The sequence below is a fragment of the Meriones unguiculatus genome, chromosome 4, assembly GCF_030254825.1.
Source record: "Meriones unguiculatus strain TT.TT164.6M chromosome 4, Bangor_MerUng_6.1, whole genome shotgun sequence".
NCBI lineage: Eukaryota > Metazoa > Chordata > Mammalia > Rodentia > Muridae > Meriones > Meriones unguiculatus.
The window spans coordinates 8,901,628-8,929,604 of record NC_083352.1 but is presented as its reverse complement, the minus strand read 5'-3'; the positions used below and the strand labels follow the sequence as shown (position 1 = coordinate 8,929,604).

The window sequence follows — 27,977 nt, the reverse complement described above, 5'->3', positions numbered from 1 at the left end:
ACCGCCGGCGTGCAGACGTGGCTGTCCAGCCGGCAGATGCGGAGACGGGGCCGCGCAGCACGGACAGCAGGTCTCTGAGGGACCTTGCCTCAAGCTTCCCGGTCTTCCTTCTCTCCTCAGCGACCTTTTCTCCAGCTTGCACCTCAAGTTCCGCAAGTGCGCACAGCCCGTACTGTCGCCGCGGGGTCTCCCCTCCGAGGGGCAAACCCCAGGAGCGGCGTTACCCGACTGCCTGCCTTCCGCGCAGGCTCCGCAGCCAGGCTCCCAGAGGCAGCGCTTAAGCCGCGCCCGGGCTGCACACCAACCAATCCGCCGCCGGATGTGGATGATTGACATCCGGCGGCGGTGAAGTCGGGTCCTGATTAGGCACTCCGACTACTGTGGGCGGGCCTAGACGAAAGGAACCCGGAAGCCCCATGTGTCCGAGGGTGGGCGGCGAGGGCCCCGGGACCCGGCTGGGGTCCAGTATGTCTGCCCATCGGAAGCACGGTAGGCAGGAAGCGCGGGACGTGGACGGAAACTGGGTCGGCCTGACATACCCAGGGGTGGAGGGGTTCCGCCTGTTGTGCCCAGCGGACATGGTAGGCTGATGGCCCTGAGCGTTGAGGGATCGGGGGACTTCAGCGACTTTTAAGCGTCTAGGGCCAGGAGGGGCATGATGGGCCCCGAGGAACCCGGCGTCTAAGGAGATGTGGCGTCTGTGGGGCCTAGGCGGCATGAAGGTCCTTGGAGACTCCCGTGTGGTGTGCTGGGTTCCTCCTGCTGCTGGCGGGGCCGGGCTGGTGTCGTAGCCTTTAAGGAGCTTCGTTGTCCCTGGACCACACTGATGGAAGAGAGTCCTTCAGGGCCTCAGAGTTCTCACCTGTTTCGTGGACACTTTTCGCCCTGTTAACAGCGCTGGGGCAGAGCTAGCACTTGGGGTAGTGGGGGTGGCGGGGAAAATGAAACAAGACCTAGTGACTGCCCAGCTGCCAGGCCAGCCTGCTGCCCCTATGGCCCTCATCTCTGGGTTAGCGCCCTGGTCCTGGAAATGTAGTTTCTGTGATGGGAGTAGAGGCTGTGAGGCTTCTGGGGCGGCTAGCGGCAAGTGTATGTAGTTAATAAGTGCTTAGAAGGCACGACGCTAATTTCTTAGCAAGCAAGAAAACCATGAAGAAGTTAGAATAGTCCCCATTCTTTGTCGTCGTTGCCCTTCCCCCCCCCCCCCCCCCCCGTGGAAAACTACTAGTCACCACCCACTTCAGCCCAGTGAGTTCTTTCACCTGATTGCATGGGAAAAGAAAAAGAAAAAGATCATTTCAGAGATTAGGACGGACATAACCCACAACCATTTCTAAACAGTCAGATGGACGTAAGGGTTCTTTACTGAGTAGCAAAACCCTTCTATAAGCCACACTGGAGGAGGGCACAGACGGCTCTCTGGGTTGATTCTATGCCCCGTACTTTTTGCATTCCCTTCTATGTTTGAGATGGTTGCAAACCTGACATTAAGTGCAGCAAATTATATCATCTATGAAACACCTTAATAACTTTAAAAACCCTTCTAATCTCACTAACTTCAGATAAAACAAAGCTTTGCTTGTTTTAATCAGTCACTAAACTAGCCCCCAAAAACAGTATCTTTTTCTACTGGAGGAAAAAAAAAACTATCAGGTAAAATTTAAGCAGTTTAAGAATATTGTGTTTGGATGGATGAGGCTAGATTAATAATGTTAAAAATTAAAAAAATGTAAGTCTCATCCAAAGGACCCTGGTTGGGTTCCCAGTACCAACATGGTGGCTCCCAGCCGTCTGTGACTCCAGTTCCGGTCACCACATGTACCATACAATGCACAGACATACAGACAAAATACCCATACTTGCAAATATGTGTGTACGTATTTAAATATATACAAATACATACTATACGTCTGCATAAGTAGGTATGTGTGTGCTAACCTTTCCTCTGCACCTGAAGAGCCCTGATGCTGGGAAACAAGATCTGAGAAATGTCCGAGACCTGAGCTGGCATAAAAATACGAAGCGCTTGCATTTTGATTGAAGTACAGGCATGAAACCAGGGCTGATCTGTCTTCATCCTGTCCTTTGTTGGCTGTGCCCTCCCACCTTGTGTTGAGTTATAGTTAGGAAAATGCCTGGCAAGTGGAGAGGTTGTCCCTAGCAAGTATGCAGGGACACTTTGTTTAAAGTGGTGGAGAAGACTGCATGTTCGAGGGACGAGAGAAATACGAGGTGCCTGGAAAATATCATAAAAGTCACAGCCCAGAAAGTTTGAGTCCACAGGACGGTGGACCGTGGATGCCGGGAAGCGCACCAGCAGCTCTGTTTCTTTGATGCCTTCCCATCTGCTGAGCCACAGAATGAACCATAATCCAAGTATCTGTGTTTTCCCTGTGATAGGTCCTTCAACCACCCCCATCCCCCAGAAAGGGCTTGCAGCCCATAGGCTGAGAACTGCTGGTCTAAAACATCTTTTCCAGTCACTGCTTCTGGAAAAAAGCAGAATATGTTGAAGTAAAAATATGTCTGATGGGCTGGGCTGTGGTGGCACATGCCATTAGTCCCAGCAATTGGAAGGCAGAGACAGGCAGATCTTTGAGTTCAAGGCCATCCTGGTCTACAAAGCAAGTCCACGACAGCCAATGCTACACAGAGAAACCCTGTCTCAAAAAAAAAAAAAGTTTGATGAAAAACAATGAAACTGGAAAAATAGAACTATTGGTATAAAAATTATTATTTATCTCATGTCTACAACTTCTAATAAAAGCTGCCAACTGGCTTGCTTTCTGAGTGGCAGCTGCGCATTTCTTAGCTCGGGCTGTTGGGGGAGAAGGCAGTGCTGTGTGCTGAGCAGCTGATGAAGGCCCAAGACCCAGCCCTCCCTGCTGCAAGTGCTCTTTGTTTGCTCTCTCTCCTGCCCAATCGTAATGAACACTCTCACAGCCTTACCTGGGATTTCTCTCGTTTGCGGGTAGTTGTGTTTCAAGTGCTGTTTAAAAAGCTCTAAGAGAAAAGGCTTTGAATAAAGTATACCGAGAGCATTTTCTTCAATTTTTTTAAGTACTTTTGGTAAATGTATTTTTGGCATCTGTTTCTTAGACAGGGTTTTCGTGTGTAGTCCAGACTGACCTTGAACATGGTTAGATTCTTTCACCACGATCTTCCTGTCTCCTTGGGTTACTGAGTTGCGAGCATGTTCCACAATGCCTGGCTCTCTAGTACATTTCTGCTACTCAGAGATCCTAATCATGTTCCATTTGAACCCTACTTGGAGTACTGTTTTCCTTTTAATTAATATTTCACAAAGCTTGCCAACTCTTGCTTAAATCTAAGCTGATCATTTTTCACCTCTAATTCTATCGTTTATTGAATTAACATACTATCTTGTGAGGTGACAATGTATTCATTTTTTTCTAGATTACAGACAAAGGTTAAATATGTTGCTTTTTTTATAAGAATAAAATGGGTGGAATAACTACCATTTTCAGGAACTCTGGGTAGGCTGGCGTACATTCAGTCAGCATGTTCAAACCAGTTTTTACTGAAAAGAGAGAATTCAGAATATTGGATTTCAGAAAACTATGACAAACCTGAAAAAACTAAGGTGCCCAGTAAAATGAGGGGGGTGTGTGTGTTTACTAAAGTAAAGGAACTTTTCATAGTTTAAGTTGGTAACATAATGTATTTGTATGTTGTAGCTTTAGAAGTGATATATTGAAAGCTTTCTCTTCAGTACAGCAGAGTGAGGTGAGAAGGGAGCATTGTCAGACCACAGTGAAAGTTCCTTCTTCTTGTCAGTTCTGATACCTAAAGGCCTGATAACTCCTGTTTTCCAATCACAAATCTGTATTAAGTCATAAGCCCATTTGCTCTGTATGGTTTTTTTCTGAAAATGAAAGATCAGGAAGTTATATTTTAAAGGTTATTTGTTGGTATTTGCTATCAGTCTCTTTTGCTTCAGTGTAATTTCGGTGAGCATATGGCTCTATCAGTGTAAACAGCTTTTCATGAACATTCCATTTGGAAATAACTCTTTCTGAACTGATCTCACTCCTCATCTCTCTAAATTAGCAGCTGTTGGGTAACAAAACTTTTCCTGGGGAGACACAACACACATCTACTCACCCCAGATAGGAAACCCATGACAGACCAAAGTATGGCTACCACGGAAGTCCAGCTTGGTGAATCAATAAGTTTTATTGGGGTTACTTCCAGGAGGCGTATGGGTGAGGGGTCACTTACAGGACCTGAAAAATGCCTCAAAGACAGCTGCATCACCAAAGGCCACCAGAGCATGGGTGACAGCCCACAAAGCTGGGAACCCGGAGCACACTGCAGGCAGCTCACCAGGCTGGAGGGTGTCCTTCCGAGGTGACTCTGTTGCTCTAAACCAGCTGGGCTGCTTTCTGCTTCCTCCAGGCAGCTGGTGGTGTCAGCATCCTTGCAGCTCGCTTGTCTCCATCTTCTTGGCACCTTGACTGTGCTTACTCTGGCAGAGAGGAGCTTAGTGAACCTGGTCAGTTTCAGGGGCTTCCAGAAGCTGTTTGGTTTATAGCTTCCCTGTCGGAAGGGAAACTGTTACACAAGAGCAGCACACACTTTTTTCTTATGTAAATTATGGGTTCCCAAGAGACACTAATTTATAGATATCATACGGTTTTTGAAATTTTTTATGTTTGGTTTGTTTATTTTTACGTAAGAGCTTTTCAGTTAGGATCACACACATTCTTATGATCAATGGAACTCTGCCACTAGGAGCGTCATGCATGGAAATGGAAGACATCAAGCTCACTAAAATAGGTACAGAAATATAAGCACATATTTTCACTTAGTGGCAGCTGAAAAAGTTAATAGCATAGGAGAGTCAAGTATTGGTGATGGGAGGCCAGGAATAAAGAAGGGGGGAGGCTAGAAGGCGGCTAGGATACAGGCAGAGTGTCAAAGTGCAGTCGGGAGGAAGCGTAGATTATTTTTAGAATGTTACTTTTATTTTCAATAGGGTAGGAATTCTATAAGTGTATGTTTGAGTGTGGGTTTGAGCATGTGAGTGCACTGCATGTAGCAGCCAAGTCCCTGGGGTGAAAGTTTTAGGCAGTTCTGACCTCTGGTCCTTTGCAAGAGCAGTACGTACTTCTAACCACGGAGGCGGCCCCGGGAAGGATAGATTCTGTTTTATGACACAGCAGGGCAGCTATGGTTTACTCTGCATTGTGAATTTTACAATAACCTATCATATCCTTTATAAAGAACAAGAAGAGAAGCACGCTCAAAGGCCCCAAGCACAAAGAACTCTCATGGAGGTGTTTACTTTGATTTGACTGTTGTCAGTTTGTATGTATTGAGGTGTTACACCATTCCCCATAACCATATAGCCAGAAAGAATAAATGAAATAGAAAAGAAAGTTCTGCACTGGTATTCCGATTTACTATTCATATGAAGGTAGACTGGGCTGTGAAGCATCACAGAGATGTGACACTTTCTTAGTGACTGCTCTTTTTTGGAGGAACTTGTTAGATCATGGTTCTCAACCTTCCTAATGCTTTGACCCTGTAACACAGCTCCTCATGTTGTGATGACCCCTAGCCTTAAAATTATTTTTGTTACTCATCATAACTGTAGTTCTGCTATTGTTATAAATCATAATATAAATATTTCTCTTTTCTGATGGTCTTAGGAGACCCCTGTGAAAGGATTATTTGCCACCCCCAAATGGGTTGCGACCCAAGGGTGAAAACTACTGTGTTAGACTCTTGGTCTGTGTGCTAATACCACAGTTAAAGAGAAAAAATAAATCCTTGGATGCTGCCATTAACACCTTTGTCAAAAATGGAGGAAATGTTTGATTTTTACAGCCAGCTGTTAGCTTTTTAAATCACATAACTACATTGAGCAAGGATTTAGGGTTCCATAGTTTTGTCACCAGCAGTCAAATTCCCTATTCCTCAGTAGAAATACATGTACTTAGCAGTTTTTCCTTAAGTGCCTAATTTCCAAAGAACCCTCAACATTCAAGGAAGGTTGTTTTCATTCAGTTTCTGCCTTTAAGTTGAAAGAGAAGTATAGAGAGCCTTTAGTTCTTTCTGAAAATTATATCAAAATAACTCAATTCCCCTGTGGGAAGGAGACTTAATTTCTGTGCTTGGTATTGCAACATATTAATTTTAACTGGGACATTGGCTTTTTTCTATATCCACCATTTCCTGATTCTGATTGCCCGGTCAGCTTGGTAATTGTGTTTGTTTTCCTGCAGGCGGTTTTTTTTTTTTTTCAATTGGTATTAAACACCCCTGCTCTTTCATTTTCCTGTGATTGCTTTTTGACAGACACTAGAGTTTCAAGTTAAAACTTGCTCCCACTGCTAGAAAAGGAGACTGTCGATGAGTGTGAAAAAGACAAAGCTCACCTCCAGTTCCTAGTGGAGGCGTAGGAGTCTCTGTCATGACCACTAAGCAATTTTTTTTGTTTTTGTTGTTCACATGAAAACCCAGAGCTTTTGAGCCTTTTGGGGCCAAGGACAGGAGCCTGCCTCTTAAGGACTGGGTAGGTCATCTAGCTCTGCTTTTGTGGGGGTGTTTTAATTTCTTTTTAAAGAACATTAGAATTTAAGCAAAAAAGAGAGAGAGCTTTCTTTTTTGTTTTGTTTTATTTTTTAAAGTTTTTTTAATTTAATTTTATTTTTTATTATTAGTTACATTGTATTAACTCTATATCCCAGCTGTATCCCGCTCCCTCATTCCCTCCCAATCCCACCCTCCCTCCGTCATCTCTTCCCTGCCCCTTTCCAAGTCCACAGATTGGGGAGGACCTCCTCCCCTTTCATCAGACTCTGTTTTATCAGGTATCATCAGGACTGGCTGCAAAGTCCTCCTCTGTGGCCTAGCAGAACTGCTCCTCCCTTCGAGGTAGGGAGGTCAAAGAGCCAGCCATTGAGTTCCGAGAGAGAGAGATTCTTAAAACCATTAACTTGATTTGTAGGCCAATATTTATAGTATGTAAACATTCATGTATATACACATATACCCAACAAACATGCCAGGTCAAAAAGGAACATTTTAATAAGTTAAAAAAATACATAATTTTTTTTTCCCTCTTTGAGACAGAGTCTCTTTTATCACAGGCTGGCCTTGAAGTCACTTGTATCCAAGGATGACCTTGAATTTTTGGTTTCTTGCCTCCTTTTCCTAAGTGCTAGGATTATGGGGATGCTCAGTGTGACTGCTTTTATGTGGCTCTGGAAACTGAATCAGGACCTTCTGCGCACTAGCCTACCACTCTGTCAGCTGAGCTGCAGCCCTGTGAAGTACTTTCCACACACTGTGTACTTGTACACTAAGGCTCAGTCGTCAGAGAAGCCTCCATTTATGTCTGTTTTTAACATTAATCAAAAAGTGACAATTAGAGAACATACATTGTTTGCTGAAGTTCTTATTTATAGTAAATGGTCAAGCAGTTTATATGTTTTGTTTTGTTTTATTTTGTTTTGTTTTGTTTTGTTTTAACCTGGAGGTTCAGTGTTAGCACTGAGTACAAAAGTGTCGTAATAAAGTTATGATCCGAAATAGCTAATTATTTCTACTTTAAGTTAGTGGACCAGACACTGTGACAGGAAAGCAGTTCTTGCCGCACGTTTGTAGACGGTGTGTGCCATCCTGATGCAGTGCAGCTGTGCTGCTCCCCTTAGAAATGTATGGGGATTGTGTTTACTGCTGGGACAAAGAGGGCAGTTAAGGGCAGGGCAGAGAATGCTTTGTTCAAGAGGACAGGTTTTTAGATAGGAGGTCCAATATATCCACAAAATCTTGGGTTCAGTTTCAACATCTACTTGTGATGGCGGGTGGGGATGCAGCTGTGCTTGGAGCACAGGATGGTGGGTGAGAATGCAACTGTACTTATAGCCTGGGATGGTGGGTGAAGATACATCTGTACGTAGAGCCTGGGATGGCGGGTGGGGATGCAGCTGTGCTTGGAGCACAGGATGGTTGGCAGGGGTGGGGGGAGGATGCAGATGTATTTGGAAGCAGAAAAAAAAAAAGGCTGTTGTTGCCTGCTTCTCATTCTCTTGTTTCCTTTAATTCAGTTTGCCATCCCAGATTGTGGGGTGGTACTGTCCACACCAGGGTATGTCCTTCTTCCTCAGTTATAACTCTCAGAAAAGCCTTTCAGAGACAAACCCAACAGGAGTCTCCTAGATACTTCTAAATCCTAGGTTGATAAACACAAGTTCACCCTTGCCAATTTGATGCCCAAACGTGTCAGCTTTAAATGATAATATTGCCCTCCTGGCCCCCATAGGCTTATAGCCATTTTGTAACATGCATTAATTTCAACTTGAAGAGTCCCCATATTCGTTCTATCTATTCATTTGTTGATTTATTAATTTATTTATTTGCTGTATGTGAGTGTTTTGCCTGCTTGTATGTATGTATACCATATGAATGTATGCTGCCTACAGAGGAGAGAAGAGATATCACATCTCCTGGAACTGGAGTTATAGGAGACTGTGAGCATCATATGGGTGCTGTGACTCAAACCTGGGTCAGTGCCCTTAACCTCTGAGCCATCTCTCTGGTCTCCAAGTCTTAACAGTCTCAATATCGTTCAAAAGTATGAACTCTCTTCTGACTCAAGGCAATCTTACAGGAAAAAAATGTTACATATTTCCAATACAGTGACATAGAGTAAGCGTTTCTATTCTAAAAGGAAAGAACAGGAGAATATCAAGAGAAAACTGGACCAAAGCAAGACCCAAACCCGAGACAAGAAACACCAAACTCTGTAACTCCCTGTCCAGCATCTGAGACCTTTGAGGCCATCATCTGGGCTCTGATAGCTCTGGGCACCTCTGCCCCACCTGTAGCACATAAAACTGCTCTTTTAGACCAGGTATAGAATATGTCTGCAGCTGTTGGGCCTCCTGTGACCCTCGTGTTTCTGGTATGCTGTTGTGTACCAGAATTGCAACTGTATTTAGTGACCTCTGAGGGTTTCCTCATTAAAGTTCAACTCAACCACACATTGTCTGTCCTCAGCACAAGCCTCCATGATCCCATAAGTCTTGTATTTTGTATGCTTACAAAACTAACACCACATGGAAAATCCCATCAAGTTCTGCCATTTTGAGATGCAGTCTGGCTTCCTACCATAGCTGAAATGGTCTCTGTATGCCTCTGTGCATGAACTTGGGACTCCCCTAGGCAGGTTTGTTTGTTTGTTTTGTTTTTGTAATTAATCCCTTCAACCACATTCTCATCTTAGGCTGTTTGAAATCAATTTTATTTTTAAGGGTTGGATCCTGTGATGGGTGAGGTGTTTCCTTCAGGACATATATCTTGTTCCCAGTGCAGAACATCTAGGTTTCTGTTTAATGGCTGCTTTCTTCTCACCTGCCTTATTTCCAACTTTAAACTTACCCATGCTCCTTTCTCAGCCAAAGTGCACATTTTTTTTTTATTTCTGTTCTTTCACTTAGGATCTGACTAAGGGTAGTGAGCAGTAACCGTGCCGTAGCACGGTCTCACGCTGTTCTGAAATTTTGCCTATGAACAGGCTGAGCCTATTAACTTCAAATTTAGCCTCACTCAGATTAACTGGACATAGGCAGAAAGCAGCCAGATTCTTTGTCAGAATGGAACACAGCGGGATCTAGCCTGCTCTACCACTAGAGATGTGTGCCCCTCCAGAACCTCGTGAACTGGGCCTCCCCTGCTGTCTGTGTTTCTCTTAGCATGCTGGTTTTCTGAACTAACACTGGAATGGCCCATCAAGCTCTGCTTCCGCTGTAGGACTTCTCTAGCCCAGGGCTCCAAACTCTTCCATGCCCTTCATATAAACCTGTTGCAGAGGCCCACGAACCGCATGAGCAGGGCTGTCATGGCAACAGTCTCACATCTGACACCAGTTTTCTGCAGTCGTTACTTTTCTCATCTCTGTAAAAAAGAAGAAAGAAAAGAAAAAAGAAAAAGCAACTTTATAAAGGAAGGTTTATTTGAATTTATAGTTTGAGAGCACAGGTGGGGAGTGTGAATGAGGCAGCTGGTCGAACTGACTCACCCAGGGATCAAACAGTAGTGAATACTGATATTTGATTTTTTTTTAATTTAGTTTGTGACCCATCTCATGGATGGATGGTACCCTGATGTCAAGGGTGCACCCTCCTTCCTCCATTAAGCCTCCATGGAAATACTCAGACAAACCCAGACATGCATCCCAAGATGATTCCAAATTCAGTCACTTTGAAAATAAGGGGTAACCATTACAGATAGTAAGATACAGACATCATCTGCCCATATTTAATATCAACATTGTGCCTTAACTCCTGTATGAAATGGTTACTTTATCATAATAGTGTCTGCAGCAGGATGGCGTGGGGATGGATTTCTGAATGCATGCCCCTTACAGAACAGGTCCCTCTTACAGAGGAGTGATTGGAAGCCAAAAATAAATAGCTTGTGTGTCATAAAATCCTAGCATAACATGGAAATTACAGTAGCATCTCAGATTTACAAAACACTTCAATGTAGCTTTGCATAATAAAATGTTCCTCTTTGGTTTTTCACCTCGTCTTGTTTTGTTTGAACACTGTTCAATTTCAATTTACAAAAAGAGATTGCCCCTCAGTTCTGTTTGGTTGGTGTACATTTAAAGCTGTGACTCCTGCACTCTTGAAGTTATATGACGTCTTCCCATTCCTCTCATCTACATAAAAACTGAGGTAGAAACTTAAAGGCCTTTCATACTTACATAGCATGTATATTGAAAAATATGGACCCATTTTCCTACATTCTTATGTCTGTCTGTTATCTTGTTGATAACCCAAGTCATTACCATTAATATTGGTTCTGTCATCCAACATGTCTAATAATGGAGATTGGGATGGGATGGATGTGCCTCTCTTTGGTACAGCAACATTTTTATGTTAGTCATATCTGTGCTGCCTCAGTTTACTGTTCAGAGCTCTAGTTTTTCTTTCCAAAGACCCTTTTACATTTATTTAGTTATTATGTGTGTGCACACTTGCATATACACCTACAACACCAACAACTAGACATCTACATGTAGGAAAATGAAATAAGGTCCTTCTCTCTCAAGTCGATCAAAGATTTCAGTGTTAGACCGGAGACAGGAACTGAAAGAATAACAAGTGCCTTTAAAAATAACAAAACAATAACCAAAACTAAAGAATGCTGTATTTACCATCACTGAAACACACATTTAAAGGATTACTCTTAGCACAAATTATCTGAGAGTATGTTGGAATTAAGAAGAGTCTCCTTCCTGATAGACTGGGATCAGAAGAAAGGGGAGGAAGACCTCCCCTATCAGTGGACTGGGGGAAAGGTGTGGGTAGGGCAGAGGGAGGGAAGATGGGTTTGGAAGGGGAGAGGGAGGGAGCTACAGGTGGATACAAAGTGAATAAACTGTAATTAGTAACAAAAAAGAAAATTTTAAAAAATATAAAACAATACCCCATGACCATAAAAAAAAAAAAGAATCTCCTTTTATAGCTAGAATTTTTGTGTGTGTGTGTGTGTGTGTGTGTGTGTGTATGACCTTGGAAATCTCATCTACTTCATCTGAAAGCCACCCTCAGTGTCTTTTCTCATATTTCACATTGCAAATCACTGTCCTCAGTTGTTTTGGTTCTCCATTTTCCACCGCCGATCTGAAAATTCTGAAATACTTGGGCATCTTGAGAGTGCAAAGTAAAGTGAAGAATTTCCACATACACACTAAGGCTTTATGAGCCACCCAAGAATGTTTCTCCAGTTTTAATTGTCAGCCAGTTCAGTTCAAAGGAGAGAGGTATTAGAGAGGGCATTAGCCTTCCATGCCCTGCTGGTCTCCTCAGAGCTGATCTGTTACACATCAGACTATAGGAGCTATATGACCTGCACATGGACTGTCCGGCCTAGCTGGCCTTTGGAACCTACTCCCTATTCCCCTGTGTGGGGGCTCGTTGAGTCTACTTAGTGTAGTAGAAACTCAAGGTAAGACCAGCACCCATCAGGAGAAAGCAGAGTTGTGGAGCACAGATGCCTCCCTGCAAGGACAGTAACAGGTGACCCCTGGGTGCCCTCAATCCCTGCCATGCCAAGGATCCTCCCCTGTCTGCAAGTCTGTGCCTCGAGAAGGCCAGCAAACACAAAAGTGAACCATAAAATAAATAATGGGGATTGTATGGGGTCATTTGAGGGACAGAATCTATGGGAGTCCATCTGAAACACGGGCTCTGGAAGGTTGTCTGCCCACCAGTGTCTGCATAGTGGCCTGAGAGTATGTGCCAAGGGACTCTCTCGGGGCTGGTGACCAGTGTTGGGGCCACTCTCTTGGATTTTGGATAGTAAGGATGCCTTTGTTTTGAATGAAAGCCTTGTGTAATATAAGTAAATGTATAAGTCATTTCTGTTCTTAATCTGTTGCCTTTGTAGTGTTTACTGAAAAAGTGCTGAAGAGACTTTTCCCTAATGATTCAAGAGGCCAAGAAAAGGAGACGCTTCAAACTCCTCAGGCTTTGGAGACACCATCCAAGATTGTGACCCCTGAAGCAGTACAGCACAGGCAGGCTCATAGTCTGACAGGTAAGGATGGATTGCATGTTTCAGTGTTTCTCTGTACTCAACTCTGGACAGTGTTTCCCCTTAGCCTGGGGCTTCTTTGGATGAACATACTTCTCAAGTCTTGACAGCAGAGTTTGGCAGGCCAGGCCGCATGCTCTACGCATACAGTGGGAACCAGCTGACCCAATAGAGGGGATCTGGTGTGAGTACATCCCAGTGACACACTGAGGCCACAATGTTGTTTTTTTGGGGGGTTCGTTTGCATGTTGTGTTCTGGTGAGGAGACTGGACGTGGATAGGTATGGGCAAAGCTACAATGAGAATAGTAGCTTCTGGCATTGTTACCTTATCCACAGTCATTACTCTGACTCCTGACATACTTTGGTACTAATTTGGCTTTTGTTGACTCAGGGAGGGAAGCTGATGCTTCTTGCACATTGCTCTTTGGCCAATATCTATCCTGGAGAAGCTGGGCAACAGTAAAACCTACAATGAGAGCCCCAATAATTCCAGTTCCCAAGCAGCATAGTTGTGTCAACCATGGAGACTATTCCTCAAAAGATGTGCTCAGACCACATGATAAACAGGCAGCAGGAAGACTTTTTATGCAGATCTTACGTCCAATTAGAGAGCTATTGGTTACCACTAAGGTGTGTGTGCCATTATTGCACTCTTAGGGGCGTAGTGTAATAGTGATTGCTGTGGTTCATACGTGCCATTAGACTGTTGGTTGCTTCCCTCCCTCGGAAGCTTGCATCAGTCCTTCTGGTACCATGAAAGCTAGTCTTCATAGAGAAAGTTTTTGGGTCCTCTGGGTCCTATGTCCAAAGTCTTCAGCAATTGGGCCTTAACCCACCAACTCAGAGGCAATCAAGGGCAGCAGCAATAGCTATCATGTTTTGGGAGTCTGTTGGGCAGCCCTGATCAACAGCTCAGAAGTGGGTGTCTCATGCCTCGTGCTGGAGGATTTTGCTAGATTGTCCATACCTTGCTATTCCCCTCTATTCCTCCCACCCCGTGGTTCCCTTTACCTTTCTGGTTTCTATACTTACATGAAGACTTCGAATTAGGAACCACAGATAAAGCGACCATGTGGCATTTGTCTTTCTGGGTCTAGGTTACCTCACTCAATATAATCTTTTCTGGTTCCAGCCTTTTAACTGCAAATTTCATGATTTCACTTTTCTTAACAGTATTTCATTGTATATATGTACCACATTTTCATTATCCATTTATCTGTTGAAGAACATTTAAGTTGTTTCATTTCCTAGCCATTGTAAATTGAGTAGCAGTGAGCGTGGTTGAGCAGGTGTCTAAGGAGTAAGGATGTCAAGTCCTTTGGGCATATTCCAAGGAGTGGTATAGCCGGATAATATGGTAAATTTATTTTTAGCTTTCTGGGGGCTTTCTATGCTGACTTCCAGAATATCTACACCAGTATCCAATCCCACCAATAGTGAATGAAGGTTCCCTTTTCCCTGTAGCTGTTCTTTTGTTGAGCTTTGCCATTCTGACTGGGGTAAGATGAAATCTTAAAATTATTTTGATTTGCGTTTCACTAATTGTTAGGGATGATGAACCTTTTTAAAGCTATTTCTTAGACATTTTTTATTTTTTCTATTAAAGAACTCTGTTCAGATCCAAAGCCCATTTGTTACCTGGGTCATTTGTTTCTTTGACTCTATAGAATTCTTCATTCATTCTGGATATTAACCCTCTGTCAGATCTGTAGCTGACAAAGGTTACTATTCTGTGAGCGTTTTCATTTAATTTTTTCTTTAACTGTTCAGAAGCACTTTAGTACTATAAAGTCCTGCTCGTCAGTTGTTGGCTTTAATTCATGGGCAAATGGTGTCTATTCTTATTCACAAAATTCTTTTTGTAACCACATCCTGCAATGTACTATGTTTTCTTCTAGCAGTTTCAATGTTTCAGGTTTCACATTAGACCTTTGATCCAGTTGGAGTTAGTTTTTGTACAGGATGATAGATGATTTCCATGTTCCACATGTGGGCTTCCAGTTTTCCCAGCACTGTTAATTGAAAATGCTGTCTTCTCCAGTGTGTGTTTTGGTTGTCTTTGTCAACATTAAATGACTGTAGTTACGCATATTCATGGATATGTATTTTTTTATTATCGCATTTTGCTGAAGTTCTTATTTATAGAAAATGGTCAAGCAGTTTATAAGTTTATAAGTTGAATTTTTGTCACTTGTGTTCTCAGTGGTACTTTGTGTGTTAGTAATTATAGTTTCTTTTTTTTTTTCCTACAGTTTCTTGGCTACAGTCATTTCTCTGTTCAGCACAAAATACTGCCTCCTGTGTTTTCTTTAGGTTTGGTGTGTGGGACGTAATTTTTAAAGACTATTTGTATGGGGGAAGTTCTCCTTTCTCCCTTCGCTGTGACAGATAGCTGGTTGATTGTCTGGTCTTTTGAATGCATTGCTCATGCCCAGACCATCAGTCATGTTTCATTTGTCTACCAAACAGCAGGTGCCACTATCCACATACATCAGCTTGAGCTCATGTCGTAGGAAACTCCGATCTGGAAGTTAGTTTCCCACTTAAGTGGTGGACTTGTTGGAGTATCCCGGGCTGTGACTCTTAGTAGGAACATAATTTTTTTTTAATGTTTAGGACAATTTAGCAAGATTCAGAAGGAGAGAACTGGGAAACCACGCAGGCAGAGACTGAGCAGGACATGATCTGACATCCTATTCCATAACTGCCCATTAAAATCTCTAAGTGTGGGAGAGGTGATGATGGGCATCTGACTGACAGGCTACGAAGTGGGATGGCTTTTGTCGCCAGGGACAGGGCAGATGATGAGAAAGTGTTGCTGAAGGTGGTTTGCAGCTTGTAGGCAGGCTTTGACTGTCACGGGTTTTGTAATTGGGAGACTGAGCCAAGTTTCCTTCATTCTCTGAGCTGTGGGAGGAAAAAAAAACTGCATCAGGCTATTCTTATTTGAGCTTCAGGTTATAAATCTGAGCACTCAACACTTGAAACTGGTTTGCTGTGTATATTCGTAGGATGGAATGCTCTTCATGCATTAAAGTCAGGCTATTAAGTATGTGAGTAGATATCATTTGCTATGAGAGAAATGCATTCCAACCATGTGAGCAATTCAAATTTTAAATGTTCAGTTGAGTTTTAACAGTGTCTGTTTCATTGATGGAACTGTAGAAAATGTTTACTCTTTTCCTTGACTAGTAGCCATACTTGCTGTACAACATTGTGAATTTTCATTGTTATTCTTGTCCTTTTAAGGTACAGTAGCCTGATCCTTAGCCACTGGGGAAATATAAGAGAGGATAATGTGGGGAAAGAGAGGTGTGATATTTCATGGTTTACCATATGCAAAAGTACATTTAATTGTACACGTGTGTAACGTTGATATGAAAGCAAAATGGGGGCTTTCAGAAGAGCACCAGTAAGGTGAGGGGGTATGGGGAAGATAGTAGGAATGAATTAATGTCAGGGTAGATGGGGAGGTAGGAGAAGGCATTAGGGTGAATTAATATCAGGGTATGTAGGAGGGTTGGAGAAGACAGTAGGAGTGAATTAATGGCAAAATACAATGATCTATATTATGAAAGTGTGTATGCTGACTGGAATCATTTTAAGATTTTTAAAATATGTGAATGAGAAAAAAAACAAACAAGCTGGTTTTGTAATTGTCTTGAATAGTCCCTGATAATCCTTTGTGCCATTAACATGAATGGGAAGTGGAACATACCATAAATGTGGTATGTTCATTTAGAGGAATGTTATGATAAGCTTTTTAAATCATTGAATCCTTTTGAGACCACGTTAAGGACGACTCCAGTGGAAAAGTAACCACAGGATATGTGTAAGAGTTTCATTTCTGTAGAGACACGTGAGTGAAAACATACCACTTTAAGTTTAGGAGTTCTCCTGGAACTGAATGGAGTGATAATCACGGGAGCTCTAACACGTCACAGCGAGTCTTCCTGGAGTGTCGTCCTCCTGCTGCTACATTGGATCAGGTCACCTCACTCTGTAGATCAGTGCACACACTCAGTTCTGCATCTACAGAAGTTCAGGTCTGTGTTGTGAAAGTCTTGACGATACTGATCCCTATGGCCTTCCCTAGTCCCTTGGAAAAAGGAGGTACTATTTCATTAGTGTGTTCAATAAATGGCACATGAACTTGCCTGGGCAAGTACAGCTTTCCCTACAAAACGAAGGGACACCAAGTGTGCACTTGCAGCAGCAACAGATGGAGACAGAGGCCCCTGCCGCTTCCTGTGCTCTGCTGTCCTTACTATGTCCCCATGAACTGTTCTTTGTATTGTTTGCCTGAGTTAATTTGCTGCTTGGTGCTGCCACGGGTATAGAGGTGCTGTCCTTGGTGCTGACTCCAGCCCGAGGGTTGCTCCGTCCAAGGGGTGCTGTCCGTGGTACTGGCCTCTCTCTGCAGTTCTCTCCTTGCTGCTGAGCCACTGGTGTGCACATGATCCAGTTCTCTAACAGCCTGTTCGAACTGAGACTCAGACTACATGGATAGTTATGACAAGTCCTTTCCTAACCTAGCTGTAGTGCTTAAAATCATGTTGGGCCCAACAAATGCTTTTGTCTGCCCAAAATAATGCTGTAGGACCTGGATCTATAAATTCTGAACTGTTTGGTAGAACTGTAGAGTTCCAGGACTCAGGGAGTCTGAAATCCATCACTGTGTTACAGAAACAACACTAGGAGTTACCAATCAGGCAACAATTTCTCTTATAAACATATTGTGTGATGAGTATAGATTGTAGAAGAGCAAAACAGACAGATTTTGCCAAGTTTAAACTCACACTCTGCTGGGGGACATGATGAAACCTGCAAATAAGTAATGGAAAGTATGTTTTAATGCAATAAAACTGTGTCCAGAGTATGGTTAGCTACTAATATTTCCATAGTTTCTGCAAAGAGGAAATTGAAGAAGTAGCATAATGCAGGAAGCAGCCACAGAGGAGCATTTGAAATGTAACATGTGCTGAGGTCCATGAGCAGATTCTACAGTGGTGGGACATTGTGAGGACCATTTTCAAGTGAAAAGCCACTGTGCAAACGTTACAGTTCTGAAGAACATGGTGTACAGCATAAAAAGGGAGAGTAGTATAAACATACAAGATGAAAGTATAGGCAAGACAGATCACTGAGGTCAGGTGAGACCCTTGCCAGTCAGGCGACACCCTTGGCCTTTGTTTGGGACAGTTAATTACCAACGGAGGCCTTTGTCTACATTCGGACATCTAAGGTGCAACTTTATTTGGTTTAAATTTAAAATTGTGTTTCCTTTTTCCTTGGCTGCCTGGGGTGGCACTGAGGTGATGGGCACTCGCATGGTGTGTGTCATTTGTAACAGAGCAGCATGTTCTCCTGGACCTCTCTATAGGGCACCGTGGGGCTAATGATGGATTGTGGTTTTTTTCTCTCTCGTTTTTTTTTGAGAAACTTGCATAGCTGATGAAAAAACCGACTAAATTCCAGTATGATACAGAATTTTAAAGTGGACATGAAAATATGGAAGTGCTCAAGACAACGTCGGAGAATTGTTTCCCTATAAGTTACATATATGGCCCAGGGTCATACAATTTATTCCTTATATTTCATAAGAGTCAAAAGTATACATGCCAGCATCGCAATGTGGGAAGTCAGAAAACAAATGATAAACTCGAAAAACAATGCCAGCTGCCAGCATCTACCCTGTTGCAATGGAGTTGTTGGCCCGTGTCCTTTGTAAGGAGTGCAAGCCTGGCTGTCCCATCTAAAGGCAGAGGATGTGGTCAGCTCCAAGTACACCATGTGGGCCCAGAAGTGCTACCTCTAACCAGTCTCCTTGTAAACCAACATGTGTACGAAGATTGGAACACTCCAAGTTATTATTTATGGCATTGCTCAGAGTAAGGAGAGATTAGAAGTCTAAACTTTCACCACTGGGGCAAAGCGTTTGTGTGCCTGTACTATAGTGTACTTGTAGAGGTTAGAAGACAGTTTACAGAAGTCTGTGTTCTGGGATTGACCTCAAGTTTTCAGGTTTGGCAAACACTTTTACCTGCTAAGCCGTCTCACCAGCCCTGGGATATGGGAAGGGGTTGATTAAATGATTTGTGGAACATTTGTTCCCTGGGAGGTTATGCTTTCTTCAGAAGGAATGCAAGGCCCTAGGTACTCCTCTAGAATAAAAACCAAGATGAGTTATCAGGTAGAAAGGCAGGAGAGAATAAGTTTGCCATAGAACTCACTACAGAGAATAAGACAGGGGTAGTGTGTCTTTCTGTTTGCATATTCACCAATAACCTTGAAGAAATCCACAGCTTATAGCAACACTCATTGCTTCCCAAGAAAGGAGCCAAGAGGCTAGAGCAGAGCAGGAGTGAAGCTTATCAGGCTTCTGTGCAGCCCCCTGAACTGTGCCATTGTAATACTTATGCTGTAACTGTAGAATAACATCTTGTAGAAGGGAACAAGTGAGGATATTTTCACACCTACCGTACTTGGGCACTTTTCCAATCACATACCTATCAAGGGCACCCTGTACGTCTCAGCAAAAACAAAACTCAGCCTAGATCATGAGCAGGTATTATTTGATGTATAATAATGTATTGAGTATAATAAGGAGATTTTTTTTTTATGTTTCACAGGTATGTAAGCCCCTGTAGCTGCAATAGCAAATCTCATAGGGAAAAAGGAAAAGGCCAGTAACTTTGGGTGGAGCAGGCCATAGCCAGGGGCAGACGGAAGGGTAGAGTATCTTGTAGAATTTTAGTTATGGTTACTGCGGCTGATAAATGCTTGTGGAACTTCTTGATTTATTTTCATCATGAAGCAAAAGCAGAGGTCACTACAGAGAGAGAAGGGCAACAGTGTTTTCAGCAGCACCAAAGACAGCATGATGTCTGGGTCTGCATGATGCCTGGGCCTGCGTGATGCCTGGATGTGTGCTCAGTCTGTGTCCAGGTGTCTTTTGAGCATTTCTGATTAAGCATTAGCTGCTGTTGCTCCAAGGAGGTGAGGGCTCTCTAGTCACCAGTACTGTGGTTTGCCAGATGCCAGAAGAGAGGAGATTCAAAGCAGTCATGCTCTGTGGGCGGACACAAAAGAGAAGGTCTACTAAGCCACAGCTGGGAAGAAAAGGAAAAGTGGGTGGGATGGTGAAGGGGCAGGAGCAGTGGGTGTTGAGGGTCGGTCTGGTGCTGTGTATGCTAATTACTGGCCCCCAAGGTCTGCTTGCCACCCAGAGGAGTACATTTTCACATATACCTGTCCTTCTCATGAAAACCTGGCCTAAGAAATTATTCCTGTTTGACCAATGAAAAGCCTATACCTGGGCAGGGCCACAGATCGATGTGGCGAAGGTTCATGAGCTTTGGGAGCAGAGGGTCACGGGAAAAGGAGAGAGGTAAGGTACCAGAGGAGGAAGGAAGCAGCGAACCAGATGGGTTAGCATGGAGAGAAGCACAGGGCCGGATCGGTGTGGATAGAGGAAAGTGGCCCAGAAGAGAAAATAAGTATTTATGGCATTGTGGATGGGAGGTAGCCCAGACAGAAATTATTAGAGCAGATGGTGTGGGGTGGGGGCTGGGGGGGGTAAAGGTAGCTTAGGAGGTAATATCGGCTATGCCCCTGGTGAAATAAGGCAATTCTAAAATCCATCAGGTGCCTTTTATTGATTGTTACAGTGGGTTAGATAATACAGCTGTAATAATTTTAGAAGCTAATAATAAACATTATCAGACTCTTAAATTAACCACAACAAGTAGGTGTGGCTTTAAGTGAGGATGACGGGTTAAATCAGCCTTCCCGGCAGTATCCCACAAATGAACAGAGCTGCTCAGAGCACACTCCTTTGTCCAGGGGGGGGAGGGGGATTCCCAGACCTCCTGTGTTTATTGCTAGAGACATGGAGCTGATGGCTTCCCTTAATGAAGACAGACTGTACCTGCCTTCTTGTGTCTTCCCTCCTCTCCTGGGGAGATCGACAGTCCAGGGAGCTGTCCTGGTAGATACAACACATCTGCACTGCGGGTAGAGGGTGGACTGCAGAAACAAATGGCTTCCAGCCTTACCATAAAGTAGAACTCATCTCGTCCTTGCCTACATCTGCACAAAAGGTCTGACACCTGCCTCTTGAAAGAACAAACGTCATCACACCAAACTGTATTCTAAACAAAAGAATATAGAAACTTAGGTCCGAACATTATAGGTGATCTGGTTACTTTTACTTACAGGTGAGCAAACTGGGGCCCAGGGTCATGGTTTCCCACCTTTCCTGGACATCCCAGCTGTGGCTGTGATGTCATTTGAAGCTTAAAAGCCTGTCTGTGGAGTCAGCATGTGGTTTCCAACCAGAGGAAGACTGTCTCCTTGGCACATTCCACTTCCAAAATCTGTTCTTGGGTGTGTCGTTATTTTTCGTTGTGAAGTCACTCGTGCTTCACTCCCAGGTACTTCCCAGATCCATGTCAGTGATCAAGTGAACAATGGTATTTCCAAGTTCTGTTTCACTTTCTTATTAAGAAAGAGTTAGTGGTTAAAAGCTTCCAAAAATACTCTGTGAAAAATGATCAAATGTTGATGTTACACGATAGGATTAGTATACATAGAAGCATATCTCCATCTGCCCTGGATTCTAGCAGGGAATGGCGTAGTAATTAATCAACTGTGTGAATCAAATTAACAGAAGAACCAAAATTCTGGCAACATTCTGAATACTTAGCCTCCAGAGAGTAAAATACATTGATGGCAGAGGGATTTGAAAAGGTTTCATGGGTTTTGCATTTAAATATCATAAAAGACATCTTCGAGCCAGGCATGGTGGTGCACTCCTGTAATCCCAGCACTCTGTGAGGCAGAGGCAGGTGGATCTCTGTGAGTTCGAGGCTAGCCTGGTCTACAGAGTGAGTCCAGGACAGCCAGAGCTATGCAGAGAAACCCTGTCTTGAAACAAAACAGAACAAAAAACAAATAAGAGCACATCTTCACTGTGTTATTTTTTTCAGTCTTGATCATTGTTGGTTTAAAATAAAATGTTAGTTGTTTAAAATCAAATGCTAGTTATCTTGTGGAAGACTAATGGGAAAATCTGCTTGTGTTTGCCATGTTCACAAGAATCTAATATAGTATAAACAAGAATCCAAAAATGAAGAAGATTGACAGGAACTATTGAAGGAGAAGAGAGCCTTCATCTGGTTTATATATATATAAAACCCAGCACAAGGTTCAGCTTCTCAGATCAGCAGTTCCATTTCTAATTCCACAGCAAGGGTGGAACTGTGTAGAATGCAGGTAGGTTCATTTGTTTGCATACTGCATCCTTATATGATGGCACTGTTTTGGGACACTGTGGACACTTTGAGAAGCGGGGCTAGATAGAGGAAGGAGCTCTCTGGAACCCAGGCCTTGAAGCATGTAGCCTGGTTTCTTTTCCTATCCTGTTTGTTCTTCTTGCTCCTGGAAATGTGCACAAGTAGCCTCACTTTCCTGCTCTGTGCCTCTCCAGCCATTATGGACTAAAGCTTTTATCTGTGAGCCAAAGTCAATATTTCTTTGCTTCAGATACTTGTCAGGCACTTGATTATGGAAATGAAGAAAGTGACTAATGCAGATGGCCATAGCCACCATTCATAACAGTGACCACTCCGAGCTGCCTCCCACATGCAGAGTTTAGGGGAGTAATTGAAAGATAAATTACAGTTTGTCCATGTATAATATACCATATAATATTTTGTGCTATTAAAAGAGTATGCCGGTGAAAGTCCTATACACTGTGTTGCATTATTTTCTAATATTATACTTAATTCAAATCCTCATATAATACATAGAATCCATGTAAATTTTGTGTTGAATGATGTTAGAAGAATATTATGTATATAATATGTGTTTCTGTGTCTGTGTATGTGCATGATACTCTAAGTCACAAAACTTAGAGTATCTGTGCGTACATGTTGGTCTGAGAGGATGTCCATGTCTGTGTTTATACATGGTTGTGTCTATAGGTTTGTGGGCATGTGTTATAAGTGTGAGGAGAATGTATCCACATTCTCTGTACATGGTACTCACGTGAAGACAATTCAGGAGGAACTGGGTACAAAAATATTGGAAGATTTTCGTTACATTATGATAATAAAGTATATTATATGCACTGTTTGTTTATATTTTGTTTCATATTCATGAGTTAGTTATATTTTATATCATCTTACAAAAACTCATGTGTTTACATTCTGACAAACTTAATGTGAATTTAAGAAAGTGTAGATGGTTCACTTGTCATGACTGGTCATATGGCCGACTTGCTTTCCTAACAAAATACTTGGCTTTTTAAATTCAATGTTTATGACAATGACTTGGTTTTATTGAGTTACTTGATTTCTTGTCTTCACTGAATTTTATTGGAGAAACAATGCTAATGTGATCAGGGCAAATAACTGTCTGCTTTCACTATGTAATATTTACTAGAGCATGCTTGGCCCCTCTTTACAGATGGTGACATTAAGATTCAGGCTGAGCGCCGGGTCTACACGGTGAGTTTGCCTCCTCAAGGGTATATCCCTTGTTTGCAAGAACAGACCAGCTGTGCCAGTCCCGAAAATGCTTCCAGTGGTGGTGACACAGAAGGTAAAAAGTATGGGCAGGAGGAAAATTGAGTGTTGTTCGCATCATTATTTTCTAATATAACATCATTTTTCAGTCTTGTAAGTTAGCTTCTAAACTTAAATTTTGATGGGTATGTGTAAGAATAATATTGTATAATAAATTATATAGTGGGCTATATTCACAGCCAGTAAAAATGATTACAAACTTGAAAAAACAGAAGAGAACTTAGGACAGGGAAAGTTAGAGCTTGGATAGGATTATGAGCATTTGTTAATGAATGAATGATTTGGAATCAAATGCATCACAATGCTGATATTTGTCTTACTTTAGTAGGACTTTTGCCATGTTTTAAAAAACTAAGCTTTTCAATTTTTCTAAAAATTACAAAATCAAAGAATGAACATATTTTGTATCTCTTTTGAGAAAAAATTAGTCTATTACAATTGTGTTCATTTTTGAATATTGTATTGAAAGACAGTATTCCAATACCCACACAGAGCATTATTGAGGTAGAAGTGTTAGTGCTTCCAAATGTTATGTTTTTATCTTAAGATTGAAATGGTTGGTTTTTTCCCTTTGAATATTCAATTTAAGACTTTTTAAAGAGGAACTTATAATCTTTAAATAAAGATCCTCTGCCCCAGGATGATTCTTTTCAAGTATAGATTAAGAAAGTCTGTACTCTAAATCTTAGTTAATATGAGTATCAAGAAATTGTGTTTTAGTTTTTCTAACACATTGATCTTTCTGGTTTCCTAATTAAAAAATCAGAAACAATAAAACCAGAGTTGGAATAACTTAGAAATCATATAGTCACTGTTTCAAGCCTGTTGACACTTTTGAAATACCAATTGTCAGGTAAGTATTTACTTAGGTGCTTATGGAAACTGATTACTTTGGTGAACATGTCATCGTGAACATGTGTGTTGGGTTATTCACGTGCTGTGATGTGCAGTTGGTTCTCATTCATGCATCCCTGTATTTGGTTCATTCACTTACATGCCTCCATGTAGTTCTTTTGTCCTATGTAGTTGACCCAGGTGCTGTTGTTTGCAGTTGACTCTTCTGGGATTTTATACCCGTTTGACACTCACTCACACACATGGCCTGGACTTGGCCCTCATTCTCCTGCTGCTGTGTAGACGGCTCTCACGTGCCATCGTGTACATTTAACCCTCATTCACATATCATTGCATACAGTTAGCTCTCTCCCTCCGTGCACTTAACCCTCCTGTGTCCCTGTATAAAGTTTGCTGTCATTTTTGTGAGGTTGAGTACAGTTAACTCTCATTTGTGTTTTTATAGGCATTTGGTTCTCGAGTGCTGCTGTTATGTAATCAGTGTTCTTTCTTTCCTGTGCTGCTGTCTGTAGTTGCTATTGCACAGTTATTTACTCTCAGCCTGTTGTATTCAGTTGGCTCCACTGCTGGGGCTCCTGTGGGAAGCCTAGTGCAAGAAGTGCTAATTAAGAAAGCCTCACTTTGCTACGAACACGCAATTCATCCTTCCTGAGCTAATAGTTGGGGCTGTGGCTAGGGTGAAATTCTTTTAGGAATTAGAAACATGTTGGTGCCAAGTTGGCAAATATGTCTTTTTACAAAGGTTTTTCTGTGTGATTGAGTGTCCCTGGGCCCTTAAGTAGTTACCCTCTTCCTGTGGCCTATAGCTATTGCCACCTCCTGCAGACAGGCTCCTGAGAACTGTTGTAGCCTAGAGAAAATAGAACCAAATTGAGTCCTGAAATCTAGGCATTAGAATTCATTCCACTGAAATTGCAATGAAATTAGCATCAATGGTATTATTCCTGAAGCTTTTAATAGTTATTACAAGTTACATTTTTAGTTGGTTGTTAGTCCAAGTGTTTCTACGATTCATTTTCTTCTCTGCTTTATAGCTCCTGTGAAGTAAATATGTCACCTTTGCTGTAGATGGAAAGTGTCTTCTTCTTCTTCTTCTTCTTCTTCTTCTTCTTCTTCTTCTTCTTTCTTCCTTCTTGTTCTTCTTTTTCTTCTTCTTCTTCTTTGTTCTTCTTCTGTCTTGCTTTTTTACCCAGGCTGTTGTCAAACTCATAGTCCTTTCTCCTCACATCCCACAGTAGCTAGGATTGTAGGGCTGTGTTAACATGCCCAGCTGTCTGCCAGTTCTCTGATGGGGCCTCCACTTCATTAACCTAAAAACCACTTCTGTCTTGACACCTGGCCCTGCTCACAGGGGATCTCCCAGAGACTAGCCTGTTGCTGCTGCCTGCCTCACACACAAGTCAACATGAATTAAAAACATCACTCCAGTTTCTCCAGATGTCTTTGAACAACTCATGGGCCTAATTCAGCCAGGACGTTGATAATCTGAACTTTAAATGCTTATAACTTATACCCAAATGTTTTTATTTTTTTCTATCAATTTATTTAAGTATGTTTTTTATTATAAATTCCATAAATGATCATTTAAGGACATTTGAAATGATGGGGTTGGAAGAAATATAAGAACCCCTACTGGGGCTGGAGAGATGGCTCAGAGGTTGAGAGGACTGGCTGTTCTTCCAATGGTCATGAGTTCAGTTCCCAGCAACCACATAGTGGCTCATAACCATCTATAGTGAGATCTGGTGCCTGGCACAGGCAGAATGTTGTATAAATAATAAATAAATAAATCTTAAAAAAAAAAAAGTAAAGATTCAGAAAAGAAAAAAAGAAAGAACCCCTACTGTTTACTCACGTTGACTGTGTCTGTTTTCCAAAAAGCAAGAACATTAGGAGTCCTGGCCTGCATTGTACTAGGCTGGGGTGAGATTGAGCAAATCCTGTACCCAAAGACTAATGGGTTCAGTAAGTACGGAATCTCCAGTATTCATAAGGTGGTGGGCTATGCATCCAGACAAAGGATAAAGCCCAAGCTTACCAGAGCACAGGGTTGACAGGCCTAGAGATGGGGCAATGGAGTAAGTGTTGTTTGCTGCAACCCAGCCGAGGAACTCAGTTAGTGTCCTACAGCCACAACGAGAAGTGTGAGGATTCCAGGCATGGATGGAGTCGCCAGACTTGCTCCCCTTCCCTGGAACTTGAGGGCTTCCAGGAGTCAGGGGGAGACCCTGCTAGTAGATGCAGAGCCCAGAGCCCACAGCTCCTTTTTGTAACCTCCATAGATCATAGGCATAGATCATAGATCATAAGGCATAGAGACATCCAAGAGAAGTGGGGGCGGTCATAAATTTAGATAAAGAAAGCCTGAGGATGGAAGGTAGGAAAGGAGGGTTGGGTTGCCCTCACTGCTCACAGGAGCATTTCAGTCATTGTCTTTGATTTTGATGTAGTAGGACCTACAGTAACTTCTAGAGAGCTGAAGATGAGACCCATCATTGACTGCCACTGTGTTCCGGTTCCTTGACAACTGCTTCCCATAAGTTTGCACTCAGCGGTAGCTCAGACCAACTGCTCAGCAGCACCCCCACCCCCACCCAACATAGCAGCAAGTCTGCTGTTTACAGCTGTGTCTAGAATCCTTATGTTTCTCATGTTGTGCCCCTAGGACACTAACTGAGTTCTTCCGCTGGGCCACAGCAAACAGCATGGAGTCTGTTACATCATCTTCAGATCTGTCAACCCTGAGCCCACTGAGCAGTGGCTATGTGCTTTATCCCTTGTCCCCAATGTGTGGCCTCGTACCTTATGAGTAGTGGGAATTCAGTACTTAACTGAATCCATTGTTTTGTTCTAAGTTTGTGTGTGTGTTTGCAATGAGGATGGGGATGTGCTTAGAAGACAGGCTCTGTGTGGGACAGAGTCATCCACACAGAGTCATCCATCTCACTTTATGTCCTATTTGTTTCATTACTTTGGGTCAATCTCTGGATGTAACAAATGCAGGCTGTGGCTTGTGGCTATTTAGGAGCAAATGGGAGTGACAGGAATGTGGGGGAAGGGAGATTTGTAAAGCCAACTTGTAATCTTTAGCAGTATAACGATGCCCACCCCATCTATGGGGGTTAAAATAAAATACAGTCCTATGTAAGGAAAGACCCCTCCTGTCCACAGGGCTCCATTCCTATCCTTGTATATTCATAGTATACGTTGATTCCCAAGGCCAGTCATCCTCCGGGCAGTTGCAAACAGAACACCCCTCTATAAACTCCACCAAGAGGGCCCTTTCCTTTTTGGCAAAATTTCCCTAGAAATTCTTTAGTGTGTGGATTCTTTTGTTCACTGTTGGCACATCTGTAGGATGCTGCCCTCTGTGAAGTTAGATGATCTATTGCAGTGACAGCAAAATTACTTTGGGGTGTCTGGGGTCATAAGTAATGTTTATCCTCAGCATATACTGATCACAGTTGCATGGCAGAACCAGTTACAGGATTCGGGGGATTTAAAATGTCATCTAGGGGCAACACACAAGAGAAGGGAGCTGACTAGAGACTGGCACGCCTCCCTGCAGCCTGAAAGCTGGTCCCTGTGTGGGCTGGAAGACACAGAAATGACCAGTATCCCGGCATGCCCTCCTCCAGGATCCTGAATGGTGCGCCAGCCAGCACCGTCCTTGCTGAGAAGAGTGGATTGCCAGTCTGCAGAGTCCATGCATGAGGTGACGGGGAGGGATTGGGTGGCACCTTGATTCCTCAGCAGCTGCCATGGGTGGGCAGGCAGTCAGGAGAGACTGCTCTGGAGGCAGAGATCCCTGTGGAAGGGGAATCCCCAGAGCCACTGCTGCCCCTCCCTAGAGTGGCCAGTGTCTTTCTAAGTCTCTGGATAAACACACCCAGTATCTGACCCAGTGGCAGCCAGAAGACATGAGACTCTGAACAGTTAGGGGAGGGCCTGTTGA

The 27,977-nt window shown here is 42.8% G+C and overlaps 1 protein-coding gene across 6 annotated transcripts in view; it reads left to right on the top strand.

The window, feature by feature from the left end:
- Window positions 1-363: 363 nt before the first annotated feature.
- Window positions 364-27,977, top strand: part of Erich1 (glutamate rich 1) — a 99,631-nt gene continuing 72,017 nt past the window's right edge. For all 6 annotated transcript variants that reach the window (XM_060381428.1, XM_060381425.1, XM_060381424.1 and 3 more), the window contains exons 1-3: window positions 364-489; window positions 12,430-12,579; window positions 23,049-23,183. In XM_060381428.1, the coding sequence (XP_060237411.1) occupies window positions 417-489; window positions 12,430-12,579; window positions 23,049-23,183 (358 nt within the window). In that variant the 5' untranslated portion in view covers window positions 364-416. The remainder of the gene's footprint in view (window positions 490-12,429; window positions 12,580-23,048; window positions 23,184-27,977) is intronic.